We start from the raw sequence: 23,778 nt of genomic DNA, 5'->3' as shown, positions 1-23,778 counted from the left end.
ACCAGGTAGTAATGACTTTTTAAAAAAACCAGCTTTGACGTCCGACTTCGGCTCAGGTCATGATCTCACGTGGTTTGTGAGTTTGAGCCCCGCGTCCGTCTGCACAGAGCCTGGAGCCTGCTTTGGATTCTGTCTCCTCTCTCTGCCCCTCCCCACTTGTGCAGTGTCTCTCTGCCTCTCAAAAATGAATAAATGTAAAAAAAAAAAAAAAATTCAAAAACAAACCAGGGGCACCTGGGTGGCTCAGTCGGTTGAGCGTCTCACTTCAGCTCAGGTCATGATTTCACTGTTCGTGAGTTCGAGCCCCGTATCAGGCTCTGTGCTGATGGCTCCGAGCCTGGAGCCTGCTTCGGATCCCGTCTCCCTCTCTCTCTGCCCCTCCCCTACTTGTGCTCTGTCTCTCTCTCTGTCTCTCAGAAATAAATAAATGTAAAAAAAAAAAATTAAAAAATAAATAAGTAAATAAAAATAAAAAACAAACCAAACAAACCCAGCTTTGAGTTCTTTCAGCCTAAATTTTTTTCTCAGTTCTCTTGTAGACTCTCATCCTGGGTTGGTAACCCACTTTTGCTGCCCTCTGAGTTTCCATGGAAAATTGTGACATTAAATGATAACACTTCAAAGCACTTTGTTGATCACCCGTGTCCTAGGAGTGCTGCATCGTAAATCTAGTGGGGCTGTGTACTTCAGGCTGTACAATGCCCTGTGAAGACAAGTTAGCGTAAAATAATTTGGAACTGGGGCGCCTGGGGGGCTCAGTCGGTTGACCGTCCGACTTCGGCTCAGGTCGTGATCTCACAGTTCAAGCCCCGAGTCGGGCTCTGTGCTGACAGCTGGGAGCCTGGAGCCTGCTTTGGATTCCGTGTCTCCCTCTCTCTCTGCTCTCCTCCACTCGTTCTCTGTCTCTCAAATATGAATAAATTAAAAAAAAATAGTTTGGAACTATTTTTGCAAAGTTGAAAGCTTAGGTTTATGATTCTTGCTTCCTTTTTTCTTTCTAAGGTAGAACTACCTGTGGTATAAGTAGCTTGAGGAGGTAAATTAAATTACTAAGATCTAGTGATGTTCAGGCATCTAAAAAAGGAAGGTATTTGAAAAAGGAAAGGTGATTTAGTGGCCGGTTTAGTGGAAAACACATGTGCCCAAAATGTTGTAAGTTCCATGTGCGGTATAATTAACCCCCAGATATCCTTCATCCCACTTCCACACTTAGAAACTTGTTTTTTTTTTAAGTTTATTAATTTATTTTGAGAGAGAGAGAGAACAAGTGGGGAAGGGGCAGAGAGAGAGGGAGAGACAGAATCCTAAGCAGGCTTCGCACTATCAGCGCAGAACCTGACGTGGGGCTCGAATTCATGAACTGTGATACCATGACCTGAGCTGAGATCAAGAGTCACTGCGCCCCTTAGTCACTTTTTTTAAAAGTTTTATTTATTTAATCTCAACGCCCCACGTGGGGCTCAAACTCACGACCCTGAAGTCAAGCGTCGCGCGCTCGACTGCGCCAGCCAGGCGCCCCCGCACTTAGTAACTTTCTACTTGGTGACTTTAAAAACTTCATCTACCGTCAAGACAAGTCAGGAGATAGTGGTAGTCAAAAACCTAAAGCTGAAAGCAGATAGATGAGCTAGTCTGTTTAGCAGTAACAATTTTAATTTATGGTGATGGCATCTGGGGAGCTCCTGAGATGAAGCACCTGAGGACGAGAAGGTGGTTTAACCAACCCCACTATTCGCTCTCCGGGTCTTTTTCTTTTGTTGTTGTTGTTTTTAAGTAGGCTCCATGTTCAACATGGGGCTCGAATTCTCGACCCTGAGATCAAGAGCCGCGTGTTCTACCTACTGAGCCAGCTGGGCGCCCCATCTCTTGGTCTCTTTCTGTCACATTAGCCTGAAAAGTCTCCCAGCCTTTGGCGTTGCGTTGTCTCTCCTGGATCAGTCCTCGTCTGCTTGGTCCAGGTCTTCCGCTTGGGGACCTCAGGACAGGGCCCGAGGCCACCACATTTGTGGGAAGAAGGCAGTTAACCTTTGACCTCTTTACTTTTCCCCAGGCGTCCAGTCTTTATTTCGGTGATGGGTTTGCTTTTTTGGACCCCGAGATTTTATGTGGATCTGTTTGTGTTACTTTTTTGCCTTTTAGCTTATTTTTGGGTTTTTTTCCCTTCAGCTTCACTATTTTTATATGGATGCTTGTCATTCTGAGATCTCTTGCAGAATTATTTTGGTGCGCTAGGTGAAGTGTTGATTTAGATTTCATCTTGACTCCGTCCATGTGCTGCCCAATTAGTGTATCACAAAGTGCTTTCCCTAAACTATTGGACTTTTTTTTATTTTTCAGAAACAAGAGTTGAAATAAAAGAATCTGTTCGTGGCCAAGATATTTTCATTATACAAACAATACCCAGGTAAGATTAGCATTAGAGGTAAGATTTCCTCTAAAAATCTTAGCGATAGAATTCTGTTATCATAGAAGCAACAATTCCGTTTTCTTTTTTTTTTTTCTTTAATGTTTATTTATTTTTGACAGACAGAGAGAGACAGAGCATGAGCAGGGGAGGGGCAGAGAGAGAGGGGGGAGACACAGAATCCCGGAGCGAGCTGAGCCACCCAGGCGCTCCGAAAAGCTTTTTGTTGTTAAATCCGATGCATGGCCCCTGCCGATGTGTACCTCGCAAGACAGTTTTTTGCACTTTTTTTTTTTTTTTGCATAGTGGCCCGTTTCAAGCTGCTCTGGTGTAGATGGTATCTGTGTATGTCTCTGGAAAGTGCAGACCTTCCTGTCTTGGTTTATTGAGATTCCTGAGACTGTGGTCGTCGTAAGAATGGCACTTGGGGCGCCTGGGTGGCTCCGTCGGTTAAGCACCCAACTTCGGCTCAGGTCATGATCTCACAGCTTGATTCTGTGTCTTCCTCTCTCTCTCTCTCTCTCTCTCTCTGCTCCTTTCCCACTCATGCTGTCTCTCTTTCAAAAATAAATAAACATTAAAAAAAGAGATGAGAACAGCACTGGAGGCCATCGGGGTGAGGCTCTTACATGTATCTTCTTTAAGCCTTCACCCAAATCCCCCATGGAAGCTACTTTTAGCCTCAGTGAAAATGTGACTTGTAATAAGAAATATATATTTGGGGGCGCCTCGCTGGCTCAGTTGGTAGAGCATGCGACTCTTGATCTCGGTTGGGGTTGTAAGTTCGAGCCCCAGGGTGTAGAGATCACTTAAAAATAAAATCTTAAAAAAAAAAAAAAGGGGTGTGTGTGTGTGTGTGTGTGTGTGTGTGTGTGTGTGTGTGTGTGTATTTGGTCTTCCTTTCCCAGTGCTGAGCTCCTAAAACCTAAAACCTGTGGAATTTCCTAAGCGATAAGAGCAATAAAGGTGTCTTTTGTTATTCATAGCAAGCCCCTTACATCCACTCCTGAGCTGACGTTATTGAGATGGTTTTTGGGAAGCCTCTAGATAACCACTAGAGGGGGGCTCCTGGGGAAGTCAGCAGAGGATAGAGGGTGGGAACTTTCAGCCCCTCCCTCCCCCACGGGGGTGAATCCGTCCTCAGAAGCCTGTGCCCGAGTGCCTGCAGCACATACCCTGCCTGGACATCTTGTGTTTCTGGTATTTCCATAGGAAGATTCCAAGAAATGGAATTGCTGGGTGTAAACATCCATGCCTCTAGTATTGGTAGATAAGGCGGCTCTGATAGATACTTTGATAGTAACTTTGCCCACTAGTCCTCTGGCAATTTTGGTTTTGTACTGGTTTCCTCCCGCTCCTGGCACTCTTTTTGCCTCGTGCTTTTGTTGGATGCTGCACCTTAGAAATGAGGGGGAGGGGGCACCTGGATGGTTCAGGCGGTTGACCTGACTTCGGCTCTGGTCATGATCTCACCATTTGTGGGTTCGAGCCCTGCATGGGGATTTGCAATGACAGCTCGGAGCCTGGAGCCTGTTTCAGATTCTTTGTCTCTCTCTCTGCCCCTCCTCCGCTCATTCTCTCTCTCTCTCTCTCTCTCTCTTCCCCTCTCCCTCTTTCAAAAATAAATATTAAAAAAAATTTTTTTTTAAATGAGGGGAAGACCTGAGGGTCTTGTCTGGGGGCGAAATGCGGGAGCGTGGGAGCTCTGTCACCCGTGAGGCTGCCCTCTGGTGTTGTGCTCGCCAGGGGAGACTAATGTCATCACCCCTGTTGGTGGTGCTGCTGACCAATAGCCCCGGAGGTGGGGCTCACCTTCGAAACCCCCCTCCAGAGCCCGCAGCATATTCCCTTTGCTCCAGTAATCGCACGTTTTTTATTGTTGAGGGTGGATTCAATTTTTTGGAAATGGCAAAAAGCCTTTCTGAATGAAGTGATTATGTTGCATGATTTAAAAAAAATTTTTTTTTTAATGTTTATTTTTGAGAGGGAGAGAGAGAGCGGGGAAGGGACAGAGAAAGGGAGACACAGAATCCGAAGCAGGCTCCAGGCTCTGAGCTGTCAGCACAGAGCCTGATGCGGGGCTCGAACCCACAAACCATGAGATCATGGCCTGAGCTGAAGTCAGACGCTTAACCAACTGAGCCACACGGGCACCACTATGTTGCATGATTTAAATGTCTGATACTTGATGTGGAGAACAAAGGCGAAAGAAAAAAAAATTGAACTTCCTCACAACTTACAGCTCAGTGACAGGTATTTAGAGACACGCAGAGTGACCTTCCTCAGGGAGCTTAGCTGCCTCCACGTTAATACTTTGCTAGAGGCAAGAGGCAGTCTTAGCTTGACGTTCGTCCAACCTCCAGGATCCTATAAAAAATCCCTTTGGAAACTTCCTTTATCTCTAACTGCCCCCTCCCAGCCCCAAGATATAGACTAGCAGTCATTCTCCAAGCATTTGGCCTACTGATAGACATCTGCAGGGTCTCATGACTGCGGTTTTACTGGAGGAAATGACCTCTTCCTCATAAGAGCTAGCCCCTCAAGGTCCTGGACACCTTGCTTCCATATTCCTTCGAGACTCAACGCTGTCCCTGACCCCCCTCCCAACTTGAAAGTATATAATCAGCCACTCCTCACAACCCCGGTGCAGTGCTTTCTGCCCACAGGTCCTGTCCCCGTGCTTTCATAAAACGCCCTTTTTTGCACTGAAGACGTCTCAAGAATTCTTTTTTGACCGTTTGCTCCCGAACCCCAACATTTCACATCAGTACTCCAGGAGCTTCCAAATATACTGAGCGAGGGAAGGAAGTAAAATGGATGTGAAGCTTACAGAGTGTTTTTTGAAGCACAATTTCCGTGTTTATGTTACAAGGCCTAGTGTGTTGATGTAATGTAAGAAGAGTCATTAAAAGAACATTTACGGGGCGCCTGGGTGGCTCAGTTGGTTGGGTGTCTCACTCTCGGTTTCAGCTCAGGTCACGGTCTCACGGTTTCGAGAGTTCGAGCCCCGCATTGGGCTCTGTGCTGACGGTGCAGAGCCTGCTTGGGATTCTCTCTCTCTCTCTCTCTCTCTCTCTCTCTCTCTCTCTGTCTTTGCCCCTCCCCTGCTCACCCTGCCTTTGTCTCTCTCTAAAAAGAAATAAACTTTAAAAACTAAAAAAGAGAAGAACATTTATACCTTATTTGCTTCAGATGATTAAGTCGTGGCGTCGGAGGTGGGGTAAATCCCACCCCGTTACCATGTTGTCACTCCTTCCATTATGGCGTTGGCCTGTCATTGCGGTCCTGCGCAGTTCGACCGGCGTATACAGACCATGTCTGCTTCCTCGTGTCTCATTTATCTTTGTTTATCAAAACCGGCAGAGCAACAAGGGTCGAATTTAATATAGGATGTGATTATCTTAGGGGAAAGAAAAACGAGTCAGTTGGTAAACAATTAAGATTGTCCTACTTAGATACAAAGACCACGAAAACTAGCCAGGATGTACTTGGAACAGTCTTAGGGAACAGATAAACAAAGCAGAGGCTGCCAGCCAGCTTCTCTTCACCCTGCTAGCCCACAGATTAACTGCCTGCTGTCCGGTTTGTCCAGTGTCCCGCAGGGAACGGGGAGAGCCAGTGTGACAGAGGCTCCTTTGTTGCTTTCCTGACCGAACGGGTGGGGCATGGGAGGCTTTCCTCAGCTTCGGGCTGGAGGATGTTGAATCCCTTGGCATAGGTCAATAGGAAGAGGAAAAGTAGAAAATGAAATCCCACGGCAGAAATTAGTAATTAGTGAAAGGGAAGTTTTGCTGAAATCCAGGCTCTTTGAAAAGTGTTCATTTTGTTATGTTAACATCTTACTATCTGGGCGGGCCTTGAGGTGTGCTGCCCAAACCTCACTGCATCCTATGGTTGTGTGTTATAAATGCTATTACAAAGCCAGCTAAAAGCCCAGCCACCTGGGCAGATACTCTTTCGGAATCTATTAACTTCAACTCTAACCATATTGCTGACATTGAGGTCTGATGGAAGAAACCACAGCCGGCGGAACTTTTGCAACACCGCACAGTATCACACCCCTGGAAGGTTAAGAAAGCTCTAATTGTATTTCCAACATTGTTAAGCAGTCTATATGCGGAAGAGGACTTTGGCTGTAGTAGATGTGATGCCTGGTGTTTAGTCTAGATGTGGACGCCTGAGTTATTTACACGCTGTCCTCCAGGTACTGTGTAACCTTCCAGCTTAACATTCAGAGCCCACGAGGCACCAGTTCAGGTGATCCAGTGGGGGAAGAGCAGCTCTCCCCTCTGTGGAATGAAGTCTAAAAGTCTGGGAGGGGAGGGGCGCCTGGGTGGCTCAGTCGGTTAAGCGTCCGACTTCGGCTCAGGTCATGATCTCACGGTTCGTGAGTTCAGGCCCCGCGTCGGGCTCTGTGCTGACGGCTCGGAGGGTGGAGCCTGCTTCCGATTCTGTGTCTCCCTCTCTCTCTGCCCCTTCCCTGCTCATGCTCTGTCTCTCTCTGTCTCCAAAATAAATAAACATTAAAAAAAATAATAAAAAAAAAAGTCTGGGAGGGGGAACGTGGAGTTAGACGTGCCCCCTCTTGGGACACGTGATTACCACGAGGGTGATCCAGTGTGGGCCTCTGGCATTTTCTTCCCCTGTGGTTAGCCCCATTTGCCATTTTAACCCCCCCACCTAACAGTGCCTGATTCCTGTTGCTCAATAAATATTTGTTGAATATGTGAATGAACTAACATTGACCAGGTCTAATGAATTCCGAAGTACCTTGAAAGTGTTTGGTAAATGTTTTGTCCTGATTATTGCCAAAAGATTGTGTGTCCTCTAACCTTGTGATGCCCGACTTGGGACAGTATTAGTTTGGGAGCATGAGAAGGAAGAATGTTTCAGTTTATTTCAGAGGAAGGAAATAACCGGAAAATACCGTAACCTGTCAGCAGTCCGGAAGGAAGGTCAGAGTTGTCTCAAAATTGAGCCCTGAGTCAATTATACCCACGCTCTGGGAGAAATGCTTGTGTGACCGAACCCTGAAATATTTACGAAAAATCCAAATTACAAAGGTGAGGTCGGAAGTTCTAGAAGTTGAATGTGGAAGTAAACGCTGTCGGAGCACAGGGATGTCTTTGCAGTGTGTCACTCCGAGATGCACTGAGGACCGATGCCCTCAGAGAGAGGGACACACACGAATTCAGAGACTGAGAGGAATTGGCCTGACCGCCCTTCAGGCTAGAAAGCAATCTCCATGATGAGTATCTTATTCAACGAAGTCGGTACCGTGTTGATGGCAGGCTTTCCGTTTTGCTGTAAATGAGGGCGTCACTGCTGTGTATCAGACAGTTCAAGAACTGACCCCCAGAGGGCCGGCTGCGCACATGGATAGAAACTAAGACGTGGGAAATGATCCTCTTTCCCAGGAAGGCAAGGGAGATACACTCCTGACTCCAGAGAGAGGGTGTTTGACGATTCTTGAATAATCCAAGGACCATTGGAAGAACATCCTGAAGGATTTCAAGGCTCTCACCTCTTTTTTTTTTTTCTTTTCTTTTTTGTGAACAGGGGAGAGTAGTCTTACTAGGTTATGAGGGCAGAGTACCTCCCCCCAGCCATTGAACTCACTCTGCTAGCCCAGTGTGTTCCAAGCTACAGCTAAGGAGGCATCTGCCAGGCCCCTCCCCAAGGGCAGAGTCTTCGGCCCAGTCTCCTGCCCAGTGGGCCCTGTCTCAGATTCTCTGGGAACTCGCCTCCACGAAACTCAGGGAGGACCCTGTCGGGGCCGCTTTTGGCTTCCAGTCTCAGACCTTCCCAGGTGACCTGGAGTGGAGTGACACAAGGGACTCAGCTCGGAGCTTCCCTCTGCCCTAAGGTTTTCACCTCTTTCGTGTGTGTGTGTGTGTGTGTGTGTGTGTGTGTGTGTGTGTGTTTGGTTGGTTGGTTTTGGGTTTTTTGGTTCTCATCTATTTTAAGGGCAGAGCCCTTGGGTGCCATCAGCCTTGGCGAAGAGTAGCAATCCACATTCATTAAAATTGAAAGTAGCCTTTCCTTTGAATATCTTTCAGATCCATACTTCTTTCTTTGTCTCTCTCTGAGTAACCTCTGTTGGGAATCTGTGTACTTGAGAAAAAAGGGATGAGATTTTTGAAAACTTAGTTCCAAGACCTCCCCATCCTCCACCCTACCCTCTACCCCTGGAAGAACAAACAGACCAAATCCTTCCTGGCGATGGCAGCTACATAGCAGGACAGTGGGCCTCCCCACTTGGCGTTCGCAGGACGCAGGGGCTGAGTCCCCCGTGCCTGGGATGGTGCCCGCGGGTGTTGCTTAACTCTGGCCACCGGCAGTTGACGTCTGCCTCACATGCCACCCCAGTGATCGCATCACTGACAGAAGAGCCAGGCGTAAGTGAGTGTGGGTAGCTGTGCTACGGATTTACCTAACCACAGATGACAACCACAGCTGCAAAGAGCTAACAGCCTTTCCCCTGTATTCACAAGGTGCCATCATAAGCTAGGTGACGATAAAAAAAGCCTGTGATGCCCATCTTGGCGGCCCGTGTGCCAGCGCTGACGTTCAGATCTCTTTTAGGGGTTAGTAAATGAAACTCCCCCCCCAAATACAAACTTTACCTGTTTCAGAGATGTGAATACCGCCGTGATGGAGTTACTGATCATGGCTTATGCGCTGAAGACGGCCTGTGCCAGGAACATTATCGGAGTCATCCCCTACTTCCCCTACAGCAAGCAGAGCAAGATGAGGAAGAGGGGCTCCATTGTGTGCAAGCTCCTGGCGTCCATGCTGGCGAAAGCAGGTGAGTGTGGACGCGGACCTTGGGGTGCTCATTTAGGACTCTTCCTGCTTGAGAGTAGTCCCTCCCTCAGAGCTAATTCGGGACCGGTTTTAAGTGTTGCTCACTAATTACTTTCTTCTGTTCCCTTTTGATAGTTCTGGTTAGGGATATGTGAGCTTAGGTGTAGATTCTCATCTTTTTCTTTTCTCTTTGTCTTACTTGAGTGCAACGTCGTCTCTTCTCTAATCTTGGGCTTTTCCGTCATCTGTCACTTCTTTTCACTTCATCTGACCATGAAAACTTTAGCTGTGATCTTGGCATCCGTAGGGGATCTTTTGAGCTCCAGGTCTAGGTTTTATGTATTTGCCTCGGTTAGCTAAATGCTGTTCATGTGCATAATATTAAAACCAGGTTTTCCTTTTGCTACTTCTCCAGTTTATATACTGCCCTTTTTCCCCACCTCCCTGATTGTCACTCTGTCTAGCAGCTCGTTCTTAATTGCTTTCATTCTGTGTTTTTGTAGTGGTAACATGCTTTTTGGCCTATGAATCAAATGTAAAAACACTTTCTAGTTACTGGGATTTTTGCCTGGCGTGTTTACTTAAAAACTCTAATATATATTTGAGTCCTGAGAAAAAACATTTGAATTCCATTCTCTAAAAATGTGTAATGTTTTGGGGAGGAACAAGAAGTACTGCCCTAGAAGTTTTGCAGTGACCTGTGGCCATTTGTCATGTTTTTACACGTGTACCTTTTTTCGATCAGCACTGTTGACTATAAGAGTGTATCTTGTTTTTCTAGAATACTTCTTGACCCATTCTTATGTGACATTTAGAACTTGTTCCAAACTCCAATGTCTTATCTTTGTGTTATATGAGTTTTTCTTCTAATAGGTATGTTACTTTGGATTTGTTTTCTTATTCCTTCTGCTTCAGCCACAGGCCTTTTAACATTTCTTCCTAGACTCTTTAGTCAAGGCCTTACTATTTTTTTTTTTACACCCATTACTTCTTTAGTATTTATTAATCACATATTCATATCTTTGCTTCTGTCTAGTTTTTCTTCATTTTCGGGACCAAGCTAGTTATGATAGTAAAGGAGAGCACTTTTTCTCTGCTTTAGCGCTCTTTGTCTATGTGGAAGGCATAGGCTCTTTCACATGAGGCTTGACCCATTGTTTAGTCCATTCAATTTTGTTAAGGTCGCAAATAAAGTCTCTGTAGCTTACGGTGTTTGTTCGCAATCCGTTCCCTGCTTTCAGCCTTCGGTTAGGGAACAGGAGTGGGCGTCTAGTTTGTGGCCACTGTAGCCAGTAACTTGTAGGGGTGAACTTTGTAATTGTTTGTTTTAAAATTTCAGGTTTAACTCACATTATCACTATGGATCTTCATCAAAAGGAAATACAAGGCTTTTTCAGCTTTCCTGTGGACAACCTTAGAGCCTCACCTTTCCTGCTTCAGTATATCCAGGAAGAAGTGAGGAGCACGAGCAAACACCCCATTTTCCTCAAAAGAGATCCTATGTAGTTTTTCTCTGGTATCAGATTTCAATATGGAAGGGCACATCGAATGATCTTTCCCTTAAGTCTTCCTGCCTCAGGCAGCCGGATAGGGTCAGCATAGAGGCAAGGAGGATCATATTTTGTAAAGCCATTAAAAATAGATTTCCTTCTAAGTATATTTAGCAATTTACCTATGTTTTCTTAAATGAAGGTGTTAAGAATTAATTATTTAGCTTCTTGATGTAGCAGTACTTTGGCAATGATGTTCATTGATAAGTGTTAAAAGAATTTTAAACGTGTAAATGAAATCCTAGCGTATCCGATTGCTAGTATGGGTCACTGTTAGGAGAGGAAAAAGTGTCATGCCGGCATCCAGGTGTTATTTTTGATAACTTTCCAGTATTTTCTTATTTTCCCCCCAAATCTAGATCCCAAATTACAGGAATGCAGTCATTGTAGCGAAGTCTCCTGATGCGGCCAAAAGGTAAAGAAGCTAGACGTTTGTAAAAATTCCTTTTGGGTGCTTCTGAGTCAGAATGGGCTTTTTAGAATCTAGGATCTGTCATAATGTGTCCCGGAAAGGCTCGTTGGCTTGAGTGCACGCCCCCCACCCCCCTTCCCATTATTGTCTTGTCCCCACCACAGCTTTGTCTCTAGTCTCCCAACAATACAGATCACTCTCTGAATTACTCCGTTTTCCTGGGGGAGAAAAGGAAGTTCTTCCTTTCAGGTTCTCAGGAAAAGGAAAACAAAGGGATATGAGCATTTTTCAGGCAGTGGGGTTTTTTTGTTTCTGTTTTTTTTAATGTTTTATTTATTTTTGAGAGAGAGAGAGAGACAGAGTGCGAGGAGGGGAGGGGCAGAGAGAGAGAATCCGAAGCAGGCTCTAGGCTCTGAGCTGTCAGCACAGAGCCTGATGCGGGGCTCGAACCCATGAACCGTGAGATCATGACCTGAGCCGAAGTCATATGCTTATCTGACTGAGCCACCCAAGCGCCCCAGGAGTGTTACAATATTTGGACAAAGGATAGAACCAAAATTATCCAGGATCAGATGCTGGCCCACGTGTCAACTCCTGGGCCTCTTGAGGCACTTAACGTTCTGGTCTAGGCCTCAGTAAGGCCTCTGATTTGTAGAAATAATTCCTTTGTGTGTCCCTAAAAGCCTGAGTGATGTTTTCTTTTTATGATAAATAGAGTAATGAGATAGTGACACTTGGGTTTTCTTCCCGTGAATTTTGCCGCTTCCGTCTTTCTCTTAGGGCGCAGTCATATGCGGAGAGACTCCGTCTGGGGTTGGCCGTAATCCACGGAGAAGCCCAGTGTACAGAGTTGGACATGGATGATGGTCGTCATTCTCCCCCGATGGTCAAAAATGCCACTGTCCACCCGGGCCTGGAGCTGCCCTGTAAGATTAGCTCTGTGTTTTCATTTCACTTGTAAATGGAAGAAAGTTTGGAGTAGTGTGACTGGCTAGGAGTTAATACGTATATGGATGTAAGCTGTCTTGGTATTTCCAGTAATTGAATGGTATTGCATTGATTTCCCGTTTGGTAAAAGGAGATTGTGTTACATTCACAGACCATGTGAGGACAATGGAACTAATCTGGGTGGCACTTAGCATTCAGAGAGTGTGGAATAATTTTAGCTCTAACGAAAATGCTGTATGTGTAATGGTGCGAAATCTTACGCTTCTATACTTTGGTCAGGTCGACAGTAGCGGCCACTGATCATGCACTAGTCTTTGGCAATCCAGGTAACTTTTAGCACTTATTTTAGTAATGTAGCCCTTCGACCTGATACTTGACTAACTTGCTATTAATTAGTCCAACAGTGTGGAGGCTATTTCTTTCCATGGATTTTGAGTGGTAATGACCGGCATCCTATACTATAATATATAATATACGTTTTAGAGGGAGAAGATTCTTTCTTTTTTTTTAAGTTTACTTATTTATTTTGAGACAGAGAGAGAGAAAGAGCGCAGAGGAGGAGCAGAGAAAGAGAGAGGGAGAGAGCGAATCCCGAGCAGGCTCCGTGCTGACAGCGCGGAGCCTGACGCGGGGCTCCAACCCACAAATGGTGAGATCATGATCTGAGCTGAAATCAAGAGTCGGATGCTCAACTATCTGATCCACCCAGGCACCCCAAAGATTATTTCTTTTTCAAATCTGCATCTATTTGCCATGCCTCAGAAACATACAGAGGTTAACAGAGTGGGAAAATATCAGAATGGTTATACCCCAGGTTACTTAGACTCCTGTCAAAGGTGTAAACTGATTTTTTTTCCCCTATCAAATTTCCATTGCTTTGTTTTCAACTTTGGAGGTTTCTGTATAAGACAAACAAGCAATATACTCTGTCAATTTAAATTCTTGGTACCGTAGCATTTTACTTTATTTGAAGGTTTCATAATTAAAGTTCTTGATTAGGCAATACATTGATAATACTTCAAAATTCAAAAAGTATAAAATTCTTTCCAGTAAAAAAAACTTTCCTACCCCACTCCCCTATCTTCCTCCTAGATTTTTCTCTTTCCTCCCCAGCTGCTCTGACCTGCAGATAGATAGTTGGCTTCTTATATCCGTTTAGAGACTATATGTATCTCATGTTCTCTCATTTTCACATAGTGGTAGTATATCACATTGCTCCGTCCCTTCCTTATCAGTCTATACAGATCTCTCGGTCTTTGACAGTTTCGTGGTGCCCCGTTTCCTGGATATACCATAATTTATTGAATCAGTCCCCTGTTGTCGAACATGTAGAGTTTTCCCAGGCTTTGGTTATGAAAAACAAAGCACCAGTGATAATAAACATCTTTTGTGCTCTTATTATGTGTCAAGAGATATTCGAAGCCCTTCAGTAGATCTCCAGATGTGGTCTTCACATGACCTTGTGAAAGTGCTTGTGTTATCCCTTAGTCTGCCAGTGAGGAAACGGAGACCCGGCCCGGAGCTGGTGGAGCCAGGGTTTGGAGTGAAGCAGCGGGATCCAGGATCCATATTTCAGCTTTTTATTTTAAACAAACTGCAGTCTTAGAGAAAAGTTGAAGGAATAATACAGAATTCCTCTCTACTCTTGACTCAGAGCCCCAGATTTAACATTTCTGTACATACTCTTTTTTTCTGAAGCATATGAGAGGGATTTACAGACACAGTGCCCCTGTATTCCTAAATGCGTCAGTACCTATTTCATAAAAACAGATATTCTCTTAGGTAACCACTGTGCAGTTATCAGACTCAGGAAACTGACATTGTTACAATACTATTACCTAATCTGCAGACCTTACTCATGTTTTACCAGTTGTCCCACCAGGATCCTTTAGAGCAAAGGGAAATCATTTCTTTCTGGCCCAGAACCCAGTATAAGATCATACATCGGACTCAGTTGACGTTTCTCTTTAGTCCTCTTTAATCTGCAATGGCTCCTCTGTTCTTGGTCTCTTATGACCTTGACGCTTTTGAAGAGTACAGGCCAGTTCTATAGACTATCCCTTCACTGGGGCTTGTGTATTTCTTCACATTAGGTTGAATCAGTTACTATGACTGTTGTCACATGGTGATGTTTCCACCTCCCCTTCTGCCCTGTTCGTTCCTTCACTTATATCGGGATGGATTCGTGGAATCTTTGTTCAGCATGTTCTCTAATCCATCACTACTATTTATTGTAATGCTCAAATTGTCTTAGACTTGGCCAAAGAGGACGCCTTCGAGCCACCTCCCGTGTTCTTTTGACGCGTCCGTATCATTTTTTGATACTTCCGTACTGTCTGGTACAACTAGACGTTCCATGTTTATCGTGTACTCTCTTAGCCCTGGAATCAACCGTCCTAACAAGGAGCCCCGATTCCTTTAGTGGAAAGTGGTTTTTACTAGCCAAGATTTGGGTCACATTACTACCTGTGACTAACCTTGACTTCTGTTCTTTCTTGAGTGACCGAATGTAGTTACAGGATGAAGACTGGCAAACAAAATGCTGGGTCAAAGGTTATTTTGATAGATGTTGCCAAATTATCATAGTATTTTCTATGCTGGTGTGAAGTAGTGTGTTCCTTCATCCACATGCAGGTGTGTTCACATGACCACTTTTTATAGTTGCCGTGGGATCGTTTTTGATTTCTTCTTACAGATTTAGCCAAGGGGATGCTTTAAAAAAAAAAATGCTAGTTTTGTATGTGTAATTGTACCTTCCAAATTAAATATGCTTTATTTGTATACGTCCGTTATGCTTCCGGTACGTCTTAAGGGCTTACTTAATGGTAATGAGGATGACGATGCTGGACTGCTCGGACCAGAGTCTTCGCAGTTTTTAGGCAGACGAACTATTCTATCTTTCCGGAACCCGTTCTTTCAGACCAGCGGTAGTTCTCACCCAGAGCGGTTCCGCCGCTCCCATGATATTTCACAGGTTCCGGAGGCCTTTCCGGTTGTCTCGACCGCGAAGGAGGGCGGGTACCACCGGTGTCTTGTTGAGCAGATGCCAGAGAAGCTGCTAAACATCCTTGCGGTACAACATGAGAGTTACCTAGCCCAGAATGCCAGGAGCGCCGCCGAGCCTGAGGAACCGTGTTGTAGAGTCATTTATTAAAAGTGAAGTCTTAGAGGGGCACCTGGGCGGCTCAGTCAGTTAAGCGGCCGACTTCGGCTCAGGTCACGATCTCACGGTTCGTGGGTTCGAGCCCCGGGTCGGGCTCTGTGCTGACGGCTGGGAGCCTGGAGCCTGCTTCGGATTCTGTGTCTCCCTCTCGCGCTCCGCCCCTCCCCCGCTCACTCTCTGTTTCTCTCTCTCTCTCTCTCTCTCTCTCTCTCTCTCTCTCTCAAAAATAAACTTTAAAAAACAGGTGAAGTCGTATAAATTTTTCTGTTTTATAAGGTAGAGTTGAATCCGTCCTGATGGCAAGGGCATCTAATGAGCTTGAAAGGATTGTAGGCCAGTGGTTCTGCGAAAGACGGCTCTGTGTTTGCCACACTGGTGAAAATTAAAGAGTTTGGATCACAAAAAGGAGAGAACGTCTCCTTTTCTGGCTTGGTTTTCCTGGGTTGTTAATTTTACAAGTGAAGATGTGGTTTTCACCACTAAAGTGAAAACAGACATGCGCCTCAATTAAATGTAAGTTTTGACTTGTTTGCGTGTGGACGGAGTCGTGAGCTTGAAAATAACCTCAGTTCTGGTTCTACTGGAGACCTTTATTTCTTATATCTCTTTTTACTGTCAGTCTGTTGATAAAGTTTGACCTTCCATTGAACTAAAAATAGAACAAGATCAAACTGCATAAGGAATGAGTAATTCCTCTTGGTTCTTTCTTGCTCTATATTTCAAGAGAGGAAGTTTTGGTTAATTGACTCTGGGGAAAGAGTAAACGAGTATGTAAAATTTAAGGATGGTTATAAATGTGGCTTGCAGAATGCTAATTTTAAAAGCAAAAGATAATTTTCTACTTTCTTCGTATTGAGGTCATTTGATAAATTGACATTTTCACTGCAGTGAGTTGATACAGTTTTAATAGTGATTTCTGGCCACAAGTGATGGTGCACAATTCATTTTATTCTTTAAAAAAATTTTTTAAGGGGCGCCTGGGTGGCGCAGTCGGTTAAGCGTCTGACTTCAGCCAGGTCACGATCTCGTGGTCCGTGAGTTCGAGCCCCGCGTCGGGCTCTGGGCTGATGGCTCGGAGCCTGGGGCCTGTTTCCGATTCTGTGTCTCCCCCTCTCTCTGCCCCTCCCCCGTTCATGCTCTGTCTCTCTCTGTCCCAAAAATAAATAAAAAACGTTGAAAAAAAAATTTTTTTTTAAATAAAATAAAATAAATTTTAATACTTTAAAAAAAATGTTTATTTACTTTGAGAGAGACAGACAGAGAGAGAGCGAGAGAGACAGCATGAGCCATAGAGGGACAGAGAGAGAAAGAGAATCCCAAGTAGGCTCCATGCTGTCAGCGCAGAGCCTGACGCGGGGTCTGATCCCACGAACTGTGAGATCCTGACCTGGGCCTAAAACAAGAGTTGGACTTAACTGAACTACCCAGGTACCCCACAGTTCATCTTATCCTTAAACAGATTGGGTTTTGTTGGAGAAAATGAGGCAAGAGAACAGAATCTTAAACAGTAGTTTGAGCATCTTTTACCCTTAAACTTCAGTACATACAGAAAATGTCTAAAAATTTTTACTGAAAATTTTGAATTTTCAGTGTTTTATTTTTGGGGGAAGCTGTTAGGAAATTTGGGTTTGTGAGGTGCTGTTCATTTCCCTTGACTCTATACTAAAGTCTCTGTTTTTTGGTAGCGACCATATCGTATGTTCAGTTTTATCTGGATCTCAAACCCAGTTAAGAGCAGGAATGAGCCTACCAGGAGGGATGCTTGCTTTTCAAAAGAAAAAAAAGCCTTTTAAGCCTCCATCCTATAGCCATGCCTGGTTTTCATTCCAAACGGATAGAAGTTTTTTGGGAGAAGCAGAATCACAGAAAAGTAAACAGGAGTACTGTGACATGTTTTCTGCATCAAACTTGAGCTGAGTTTTTATTGGCCTTGGGTGAGGGACACTGGCTTGCCATTCTTTTTTCACAGAGGAAAATAGTCAAGAACAGGGACCACATCTCTCTAAGAAGTGGGTAGGCCAACACAACCACCTACTCGCGTGGTCTAATTTAAAGACAGAGCTTAGGGAAGCCTTTCCTAATGTCGGTGGCTTATTTTCTCCCTCTTTTAGGTGCTATGTATATGCAGAGCCTTTTTAACTGCCCAGATTCAAAAAAATTGCCCTTGTTTCTGGGATGGGAAATCAGGAAATGTTGGTTGAAATTGGCCAGTAAAATAGTGCTGGATTTCGGCTTGGCCGATTGCTGGTAGGTAGAGAGGCACGCCTGTTCTTTGAGGGTCGCCGTACCCGTAGAGAGGAATCCGTTAAAATGGACTGTTTGCTGATAATTACTAACCTATAGGACTACCTTGAGTTTTATTCTTGTGTCCCTCTCCCCCTCCTGGTTTAATATTTCAGAATAACGAAAAGCTTTAAAAAGTAGACTACTTAGCCTGTTCTTCTGAAATTTGTTTTTTCTTTGTTCGCTCACTTTCTTTTGAGGGTGAATTCTTGTTTCCCTTTTCTACCCCATAGTTAGGTTTGTATACTGATGGGCCTTCCCACGTGTAAATTGTCCAGTGAGATAAGAAGCCTCTCTTTTAAGGACCAGTCAAATCAGGAAGAGATGATGGAGTCATGGTTATTGTCCTCAAGTTCCTAATTTTCAGGAAACTGATGATGTCAATAGGCCAGTTATCTGATAATAATCTGATAATAAGGTTACATTGTCCAAATAAAGTCACTTTGGAAGACAGTGAAGCAAAGCTGGCTCTCTTATCTGGCACCTTTACCAGTTTCGTTTTCTACAGAGTGGGATTGAGTTTACATTTCTGTATCAGTCTCAGCTAGAGTCAGATATTTCTGGCTTGCGTGGCATCACAGCATGGCTTCTCCTGTCGATAAGATCTTCCTCGCTCTTTCGCTCTGTCCTTAGACCTGTGCTGTCTGAAGACTTCTTAGTGGCTGTTAGTGACGTGTAGCTCTTAAGCTCTTGAAACATGGCCAGTGCTATTTATGGACACTGCACACCAAATATCAAAGACTTAGTATAGGGGCGCCTGGGTGGCGCAGTCGGTTAAGCGTCCGACTTCAGCCAGGTCACGATCTCGCAGTCCGTGAGTTCGAGCCCCGTGTCAGGCTCTGGGCTGATGGCTCGGAGCCTGGAGCCTGTTTCGGATTCAGTGTCTCCCTCTCTCTCTCTGCCCCTCCCCCGTTCATGCTCTGTCTCTCTCTGTCCCAAAAATAAATAAAAAACGTTGAAAAAAAAAATTTTTTTTTAAAAAAGACTTAGTATAAAAAAAAAAGCAAAACATCCCTTATTTATTTATTTATTTATTTATTTATTTATTTATTTATTGCATATCTGTTACATACTGAAATGATAATATCTTGGATATACTGGGTAAAATAAAATCTATTAATTTTACTTTTCTTTTCTTTTTTTTTTTTTTTTTTTAAGATTTTATTTTAGGGGCACCTGGGTGGCTCAGCGGGTTGAATGTCTGACTCTTGATTTCAGCTCAGGTCACTATCTCACGGCTCAGTAGTTTGAGCCCCACCTCGGGCTCTGTGCTGTCAGTGCAGAACCTGCTTCAGATCCTGTCTCCCTCTGTCTCTGCCCCTCCCCTGCTTGTGCTCTCTCTCAAAAATAAATGAACATTTTGGGGTGTCTGGGTGGCTCAGTCGGTTAAGCAGCTGACCTCGGCTCAGGTCATGATCTGATGGTTCGTGGGTTCAAGCCCTACATTGGGCTCTCTGCTGTCAGCACGGAGCCTGCCTCAGATCCTCTGTCCCCTCTTCTCTCTTCCCCTCCCCTGCTTGTGCTCGCTCTCTGTCTCTCTCAATAATAAATAAACTTTAAAAGAATAAATTTTAAAAAATAAACATTTAAAAAAACGTAGTCAACGGTAATCTTAAAAAAAAGATTTTATCATTTTTTAAAGATTTTATTTAAAGTTTATTTATTTTGAGAGCAAGAGAAAGCACAAGTCAGGGACAGGCAAAGAGAGAGAATCCCAAGCAGGCTCTGCATTGTCAGCACGAAGTTGGACACTTGGATGTGGGGCTTGGATCCATGAACTGTGAGATCATGACCTCCGAGGTCAGACACTTAACCTGGCTGAGCCACCCAGGCGCCCCTGAAGATTTTAAGTAATCTCTATAGGGTGCCTGGGTGGCTCAGTCGGTTAGGCATCCACCTTCGGCTCAGGTCATGATCTCACAGTCTGTGGGTTCAAGTCCCGTGTCAGGCTCTGTGCTGACAGCTCAGAGCCTGGAACCTGCTTCGGATTCAGTGTCTCCCTCTCTCTCTGCCCCTCCCCACCCCCTTTCACACACACACACACACACACACACACACACACACACACACACACATTAAAAAAAAAAAAAGGATTTTAAGTAATCTCTATACCCAACAAGGGGCTCGAACCCACAACCTTGAGTCTTGTGCTCCACCAACTGAGCCAGCCAGGCACCCTTCTTTTTACATAAAATTTTACATAAAATTACATATGGCTCACCTGTTTCTACTGGACAGCACTGCTCTAGGCAGTCTGTTTCAGAGACCCTAGGTTCATTTAGGAGAATTTCCTCTTTTTTTTTTTTTTTTTTAAATAATGGGTTTTTTTCCACCACTTCCAGGGAATGCGGTTGCGATTATACTTATTTAATGACACGTGACTAACTTGTGATTTGTTTTGTTTTGCTAGTGATGATGGCCAAAGAGAAGCCACCGATAACTGTAGTCGGAGATGTTGGCGGGCGCATCGCAATCATAGTGGTATGGTCGTGGTCATGTGTCGTCCTTCGTGTGCAGGGAGGACACTGCTGCCTCTTAGTAGGTTGTCCACTCTGGGAGTATGGTTCTAGTGAGGATGACAGAGTTATTAAATGGATTCGTGTGTCCTTTCTCATCCACACTCCCTTAGGACAAGTAGAAATGTTTATCTAGTTGAACAGGGATTATTACAACCTACAGATGTAAAAAGAACACAGGAACTCCCGTAACAGAATTCAACCCCATGAATAACCTTTGTCTTCGGGGGTCTGGGACTCCACTTTCAGCTTTAGGGCCACGAGATGAACTAAAGATGAGCTCTTCCATTTTTACGAATGAGAACAAGTGCCTTGTTCTTCGTACGTTAGCACGACCGATTTGCTCCCAGCTCTAAATGCCGTTGCTGGGCCTGATTACAATGGTTCACTTTATTTCTGTGTTCTGGCATTTCACTTTTTCTTGGAAAAAAAAAAAAAAAAAGAAAGAAAACAAGTAAGTGGGACACAGAAATGCGCCTTGGCAGTCCCGACGTCTAGCTGTACGTGTCACATGTGACTCTGAGTACTGACAGCCACACGAAGCACCATCCACACGCTTCTGTTGCCACTGCGGGATGTTCAGTCTGGGGCCCAGGCGCACCTCTCTGATCTCCAGTTGGAGATCCTCTGAAACCGAGCGCAGAGAAGAGCAGAGAGGCGTGTGTCCAGAGAGACAGAGGGTGGCTCCTTACTGCTAAGTCTGCTCTCTTCTCAGGATGACATAATCGATGATGTGGAAAGTTTCGTCGCTGCTGCGGAGATCCTGAAAGAGAGAGGCGCTTACAAGATCTATGTCATGGCCACTCACGGCATCCTGTCTGCGGAGGCCCCCCGCCTGATCGAGGAGTCCTCCATTGACGAGGTGCGTCTGCTCTTAAGGGGCTTCTTGGCACACCGAGCCTGCGTCCAAACTGGCTTCTCTCTTTTCTGTGAATAGTAAGGTGGCTCCATCAATACTGCCGAGCTGCTCCCTGGAGGGCCTGTGAGGTAGTGGCCTTGCCGGCCGGCCGTTTGTTGAGCCAGACGTGTAGTTGGGAACATGTGTCTGTTGGCATAAAGCTTTGCTTTATGTACTTCATGTAGTTTGTATTGCGGTGTAATTTGGTACTCTGGTGGCATTTCTCTGAAGCCTCGAATTCTCCCCTGACCACAGGAAGGTTCAAGCAAGGCGCCGGGCCCTGTCATTCCTGCGTGAGCAGACCGTGACATTCACAATCTTCTGTTCTGGACTCTGTCACCTTTTTCTTGTGTAATGTCGGTTGAGTTTGCTTTGTAAAAACTATACTCAGTGGAATGAGGTCTTGTAGTTTGGAGCTCGGGGAGGCAGCTGGCTCAACTTTTCTGCGTGACCACGTCGGGGCACGCACATCAGTAACAGTGTTTATCTCCCCCATTGCCGCGATGACTAGGTGGTGGTGACGAATACCGTCCCTCACGAGGTGCAGAAGCTGCAGTGTCCCAAGATAAAGACCGTGGATATCAGTCTGATCCTTTCTGAAGCGATTCGGAGAATCCACAACGGAGAATCCATGGCCTACCTTTTCCGCAACATCACTGTGGATGACTAGCTACCACGGTCGCCTGGACTGCGGGGCTCCTGCGGAAAACGTGGGGAAAGCGGTGCCGTCGACTTCCATCCCCGTGTTTCCTTCCAGGGGAGGACTGCAGACAGCCTGGAGCCATGTAGTCTGTCTTGCCAAGTTCGGGAGGTAGGAGGCATTGAGCTGGTCAAGGGGAGGACAGAGCTCATGGATAAATGGCCTTAACGTCTGCCATCCTCATTCTGTTCCTTAAACACAAGTTACGCTTTCCTGAAAAGCAGCTCCGAGTCTTACCGAAATGGAAAAGGAGTTAAAGGCAGGTAAGGTCTTAACTCCGTAACCGGCGGTCGGCACCGCGGGGAGCTGCGTGTGTCGGTGTGGAGCTTGGTTAGGGGAGCCGAGCGCCCGGCACTGTCTTCCATTCTAGTTGTCCTCTCCCCGTCCGACCTCACAGAAGCCTTTCGTAGAAAACCCTCTTTTTCTGTGAGCGGCTGCTGGGCCTCCGGCCGCTGAACAACGAAGCGTGTGTGGCACGACCCCTGGCAAGGAGGTCCGATTAGAGAGTAGCATCCCGTCTCTGGATACCTGCGTTGCTCTTCAACTGCAAATAAAAGTATTTGTGCTCTTGCTGGTCTGTTCACTGCCTCGCAGAGCCGCCCACTCTCCTGCCTTCACGGTGACTGACTTCTGTCCAGGCTGTGCAGGAGACAGCGGGTACAAAATAAAAGGCGTTCCAGGTCCACGGCTGGTCTCGAGCCCGAGATGCGAGTCTCCGCCTGCAGGTTCCATCCTCTTCCTAAGCAGCGGAATCCAGTCCTTGTCGGAATAGTAGATTTAAAAATCTAAGTTAAAAAAAAAAAAATAGAACTCGCCATGCCTTTTCATGGGTGATAGGTGACACGTGTTGCATTACCTAGGGCTGCGTTGGACCTTTCTACGCAGCATTTAAACGTACCTGGCCACGGGGCACCTGGGTGGCTCAGGCGGTTAAGCGTCCGACTCGATTTTGGCTCAGGTCATGATCTCCTGGTTTGTGAGATCGAGCTCTGCGTTGGGCTCTGCGCTGACAACACAGAGTCTGCTTGGGATTCTCTCTGTCTCTGTCCTTCCCCTGTGCGTGCATTCTGTCTCTCTCTCTCTCTCTCTCTCTCTCAAAATAAACATTTAAAAAAATAATAAAATTACAATTCTAGTTATAGCACACGTGTCAGGTAAACCTTTTAAACCTTCCGTCTAATCCAGGGCAGGAGTGAATGTAGCAGGAAGGGGCAGTGTCTTCTGGGCAGCGAGCTGGAATTGCTGTTGGTTCTGTTCCTATGAGACAGTAAGATAATTTGCTTCGTTGTACAATTGTATTTCCCTGCAGGGACGTTTCCCTGACATTTGTATCCCTCTTCCTAATGACTTGAAAGATTCCCTAACCACAGTCAAGACTTTGAGCACATTAGCTCTTTCCAGCACACAGGTCGCCTTCTGTTGAGAGTCCCACGTAGGGGAATTTTGAGCAAGAACTTAATTATCAGATAGTGAAATGGTAGAGGAGGAACCGTAGACGATTACTCAGGAAACCAGTTCTTGTTCATAATGTCGGGCAGATGACTAGTCCTTTCTGGGCCTCTGTCATCAGTTGGAAAAAGGGAGGTTTGGATCCAACAGCTAAGGGAGGTCCTTTTCAATTCCAAAATTCCATTTATATGTCCAGTGAATGTTCCCTTTCCTGTGTTTATATGTACTTATTTAGCAGAAGCATTCAGTAGAATATATTTCCTCAGATTAGAATTAGAATATATTCATATACGCCCTTTCCACTGCCATTTAGTGGGTCCTGATACGTGACTGGCATGATGCCAAGTCTCAGGGATCTGAAATGAAACCATGAGGACCCGGGGAGCTGACGCTCTGGCCAGAGCTAATGTAGTGGTAGCAGGAGCAAGGGGTAACATCCTTCTGGAAATCACCCAACTTAGAATTGAGAAGCCCACGTTCTACTCCCTCCAGGACAGCGGATGCTCTATCGCAAGGCTTGAACTTTGTGATCTGGCCTCAAGTGTACACAAAGAATTTGTTCTTTTTTATTATTTTTTTTAATGTTTATTTTTGAGAGAGAGAGCATGAGTGGGGGAGGGGCAGAGAAGGCGAGACACAGAATCTGAA

At 45.3% G+C, this 23,778-nt stretch overlaps 1 protein-coding gene and 1 long non-coding RNA gene across 5 annotated transcripts in view; one reads left to right on the top strand and one right to left on the bottom strand.

Annotated features, from left to right (window-relative positions):
* PRPSAP1 (phosphoribosyl pyrophosphate synthetase associated protein 1) overlaps positions 1-22,251 on the top strand; it is a 28,335-nt gene extending 6,084 nt beyond the window's left edge. For 3 of the 4 annotated variants that reach the window (XM_040456489.1, XM_040456490.1, XM_040456493.1), the window contains 8 exons: positions 2,338-2,404; positions 9,040-9,212; positions 10,551-10,666; positions 11,121-11,176; positions 11,954-12,099; positions 19,978-20,048; positions 20,799-20,945; positions 21,493-22,251. In XM_040456489.1, the coding sequence (XP_040312423.1) occupies positions 2,338-2,404; positions 9,040-9,212; positions 10,551-10,666; positions 11,121-11,176; positions 11,954-12,099; positions 19,978-20,048; positions 20,799-20,945; positions 21,493-21,651 (935 nt within the window). In that variant the 3' untranslated portion in view covers positions 21,652-22,251. Of the gene's footprint in view, positions 1-2,337; positions 2,405-8,783; positions 8,807-9,039; positions 9,213-10,550; positions 10,667-11,120; positions 11,177-11,953; positions 12,100-19,977; positions 20,049-20,798; positions 20,946-21,492 lie in introns of those variants that run through there. The other variant, XM_040456492.1, reaches the window with a different exon arrangement.
* On the bottom strand, positions 490-5,832 carry LOC121017953 (uncharacterized). The gene is made up of 2 exons (XR_005784951.1): positions 5,583-5,832; positions 490-703 (listed from the first exon to the last, which is right to left on the bottom strand). It is a non-coding gene; the product is annotated as an uncharacterized LOC121017953 (long non-coding RNA).
* Positions 22,252-23,778: the final 1,527 nt, after the last annotated feature.

Source organism: Herpailurus yagouaroundi, unplaced genomic scaffold (assembly GCF_014898765.1).
Source record: "Herpailurus yagouaroundi ecotype Mexico unplaced genomic scaffold, PumYag 217, whole genome shotgun sequence".
NCBI lineage: Eukaryota > Metazoa > Chordata > Mammalia > Carnivora > Felidae > Herpailurus > Herpailurus yagouaroundi.
Note: the sequence above shows the minus strand (reverse complement) of the source record. Positions and strands in the feature narration are given on the sequence as shown.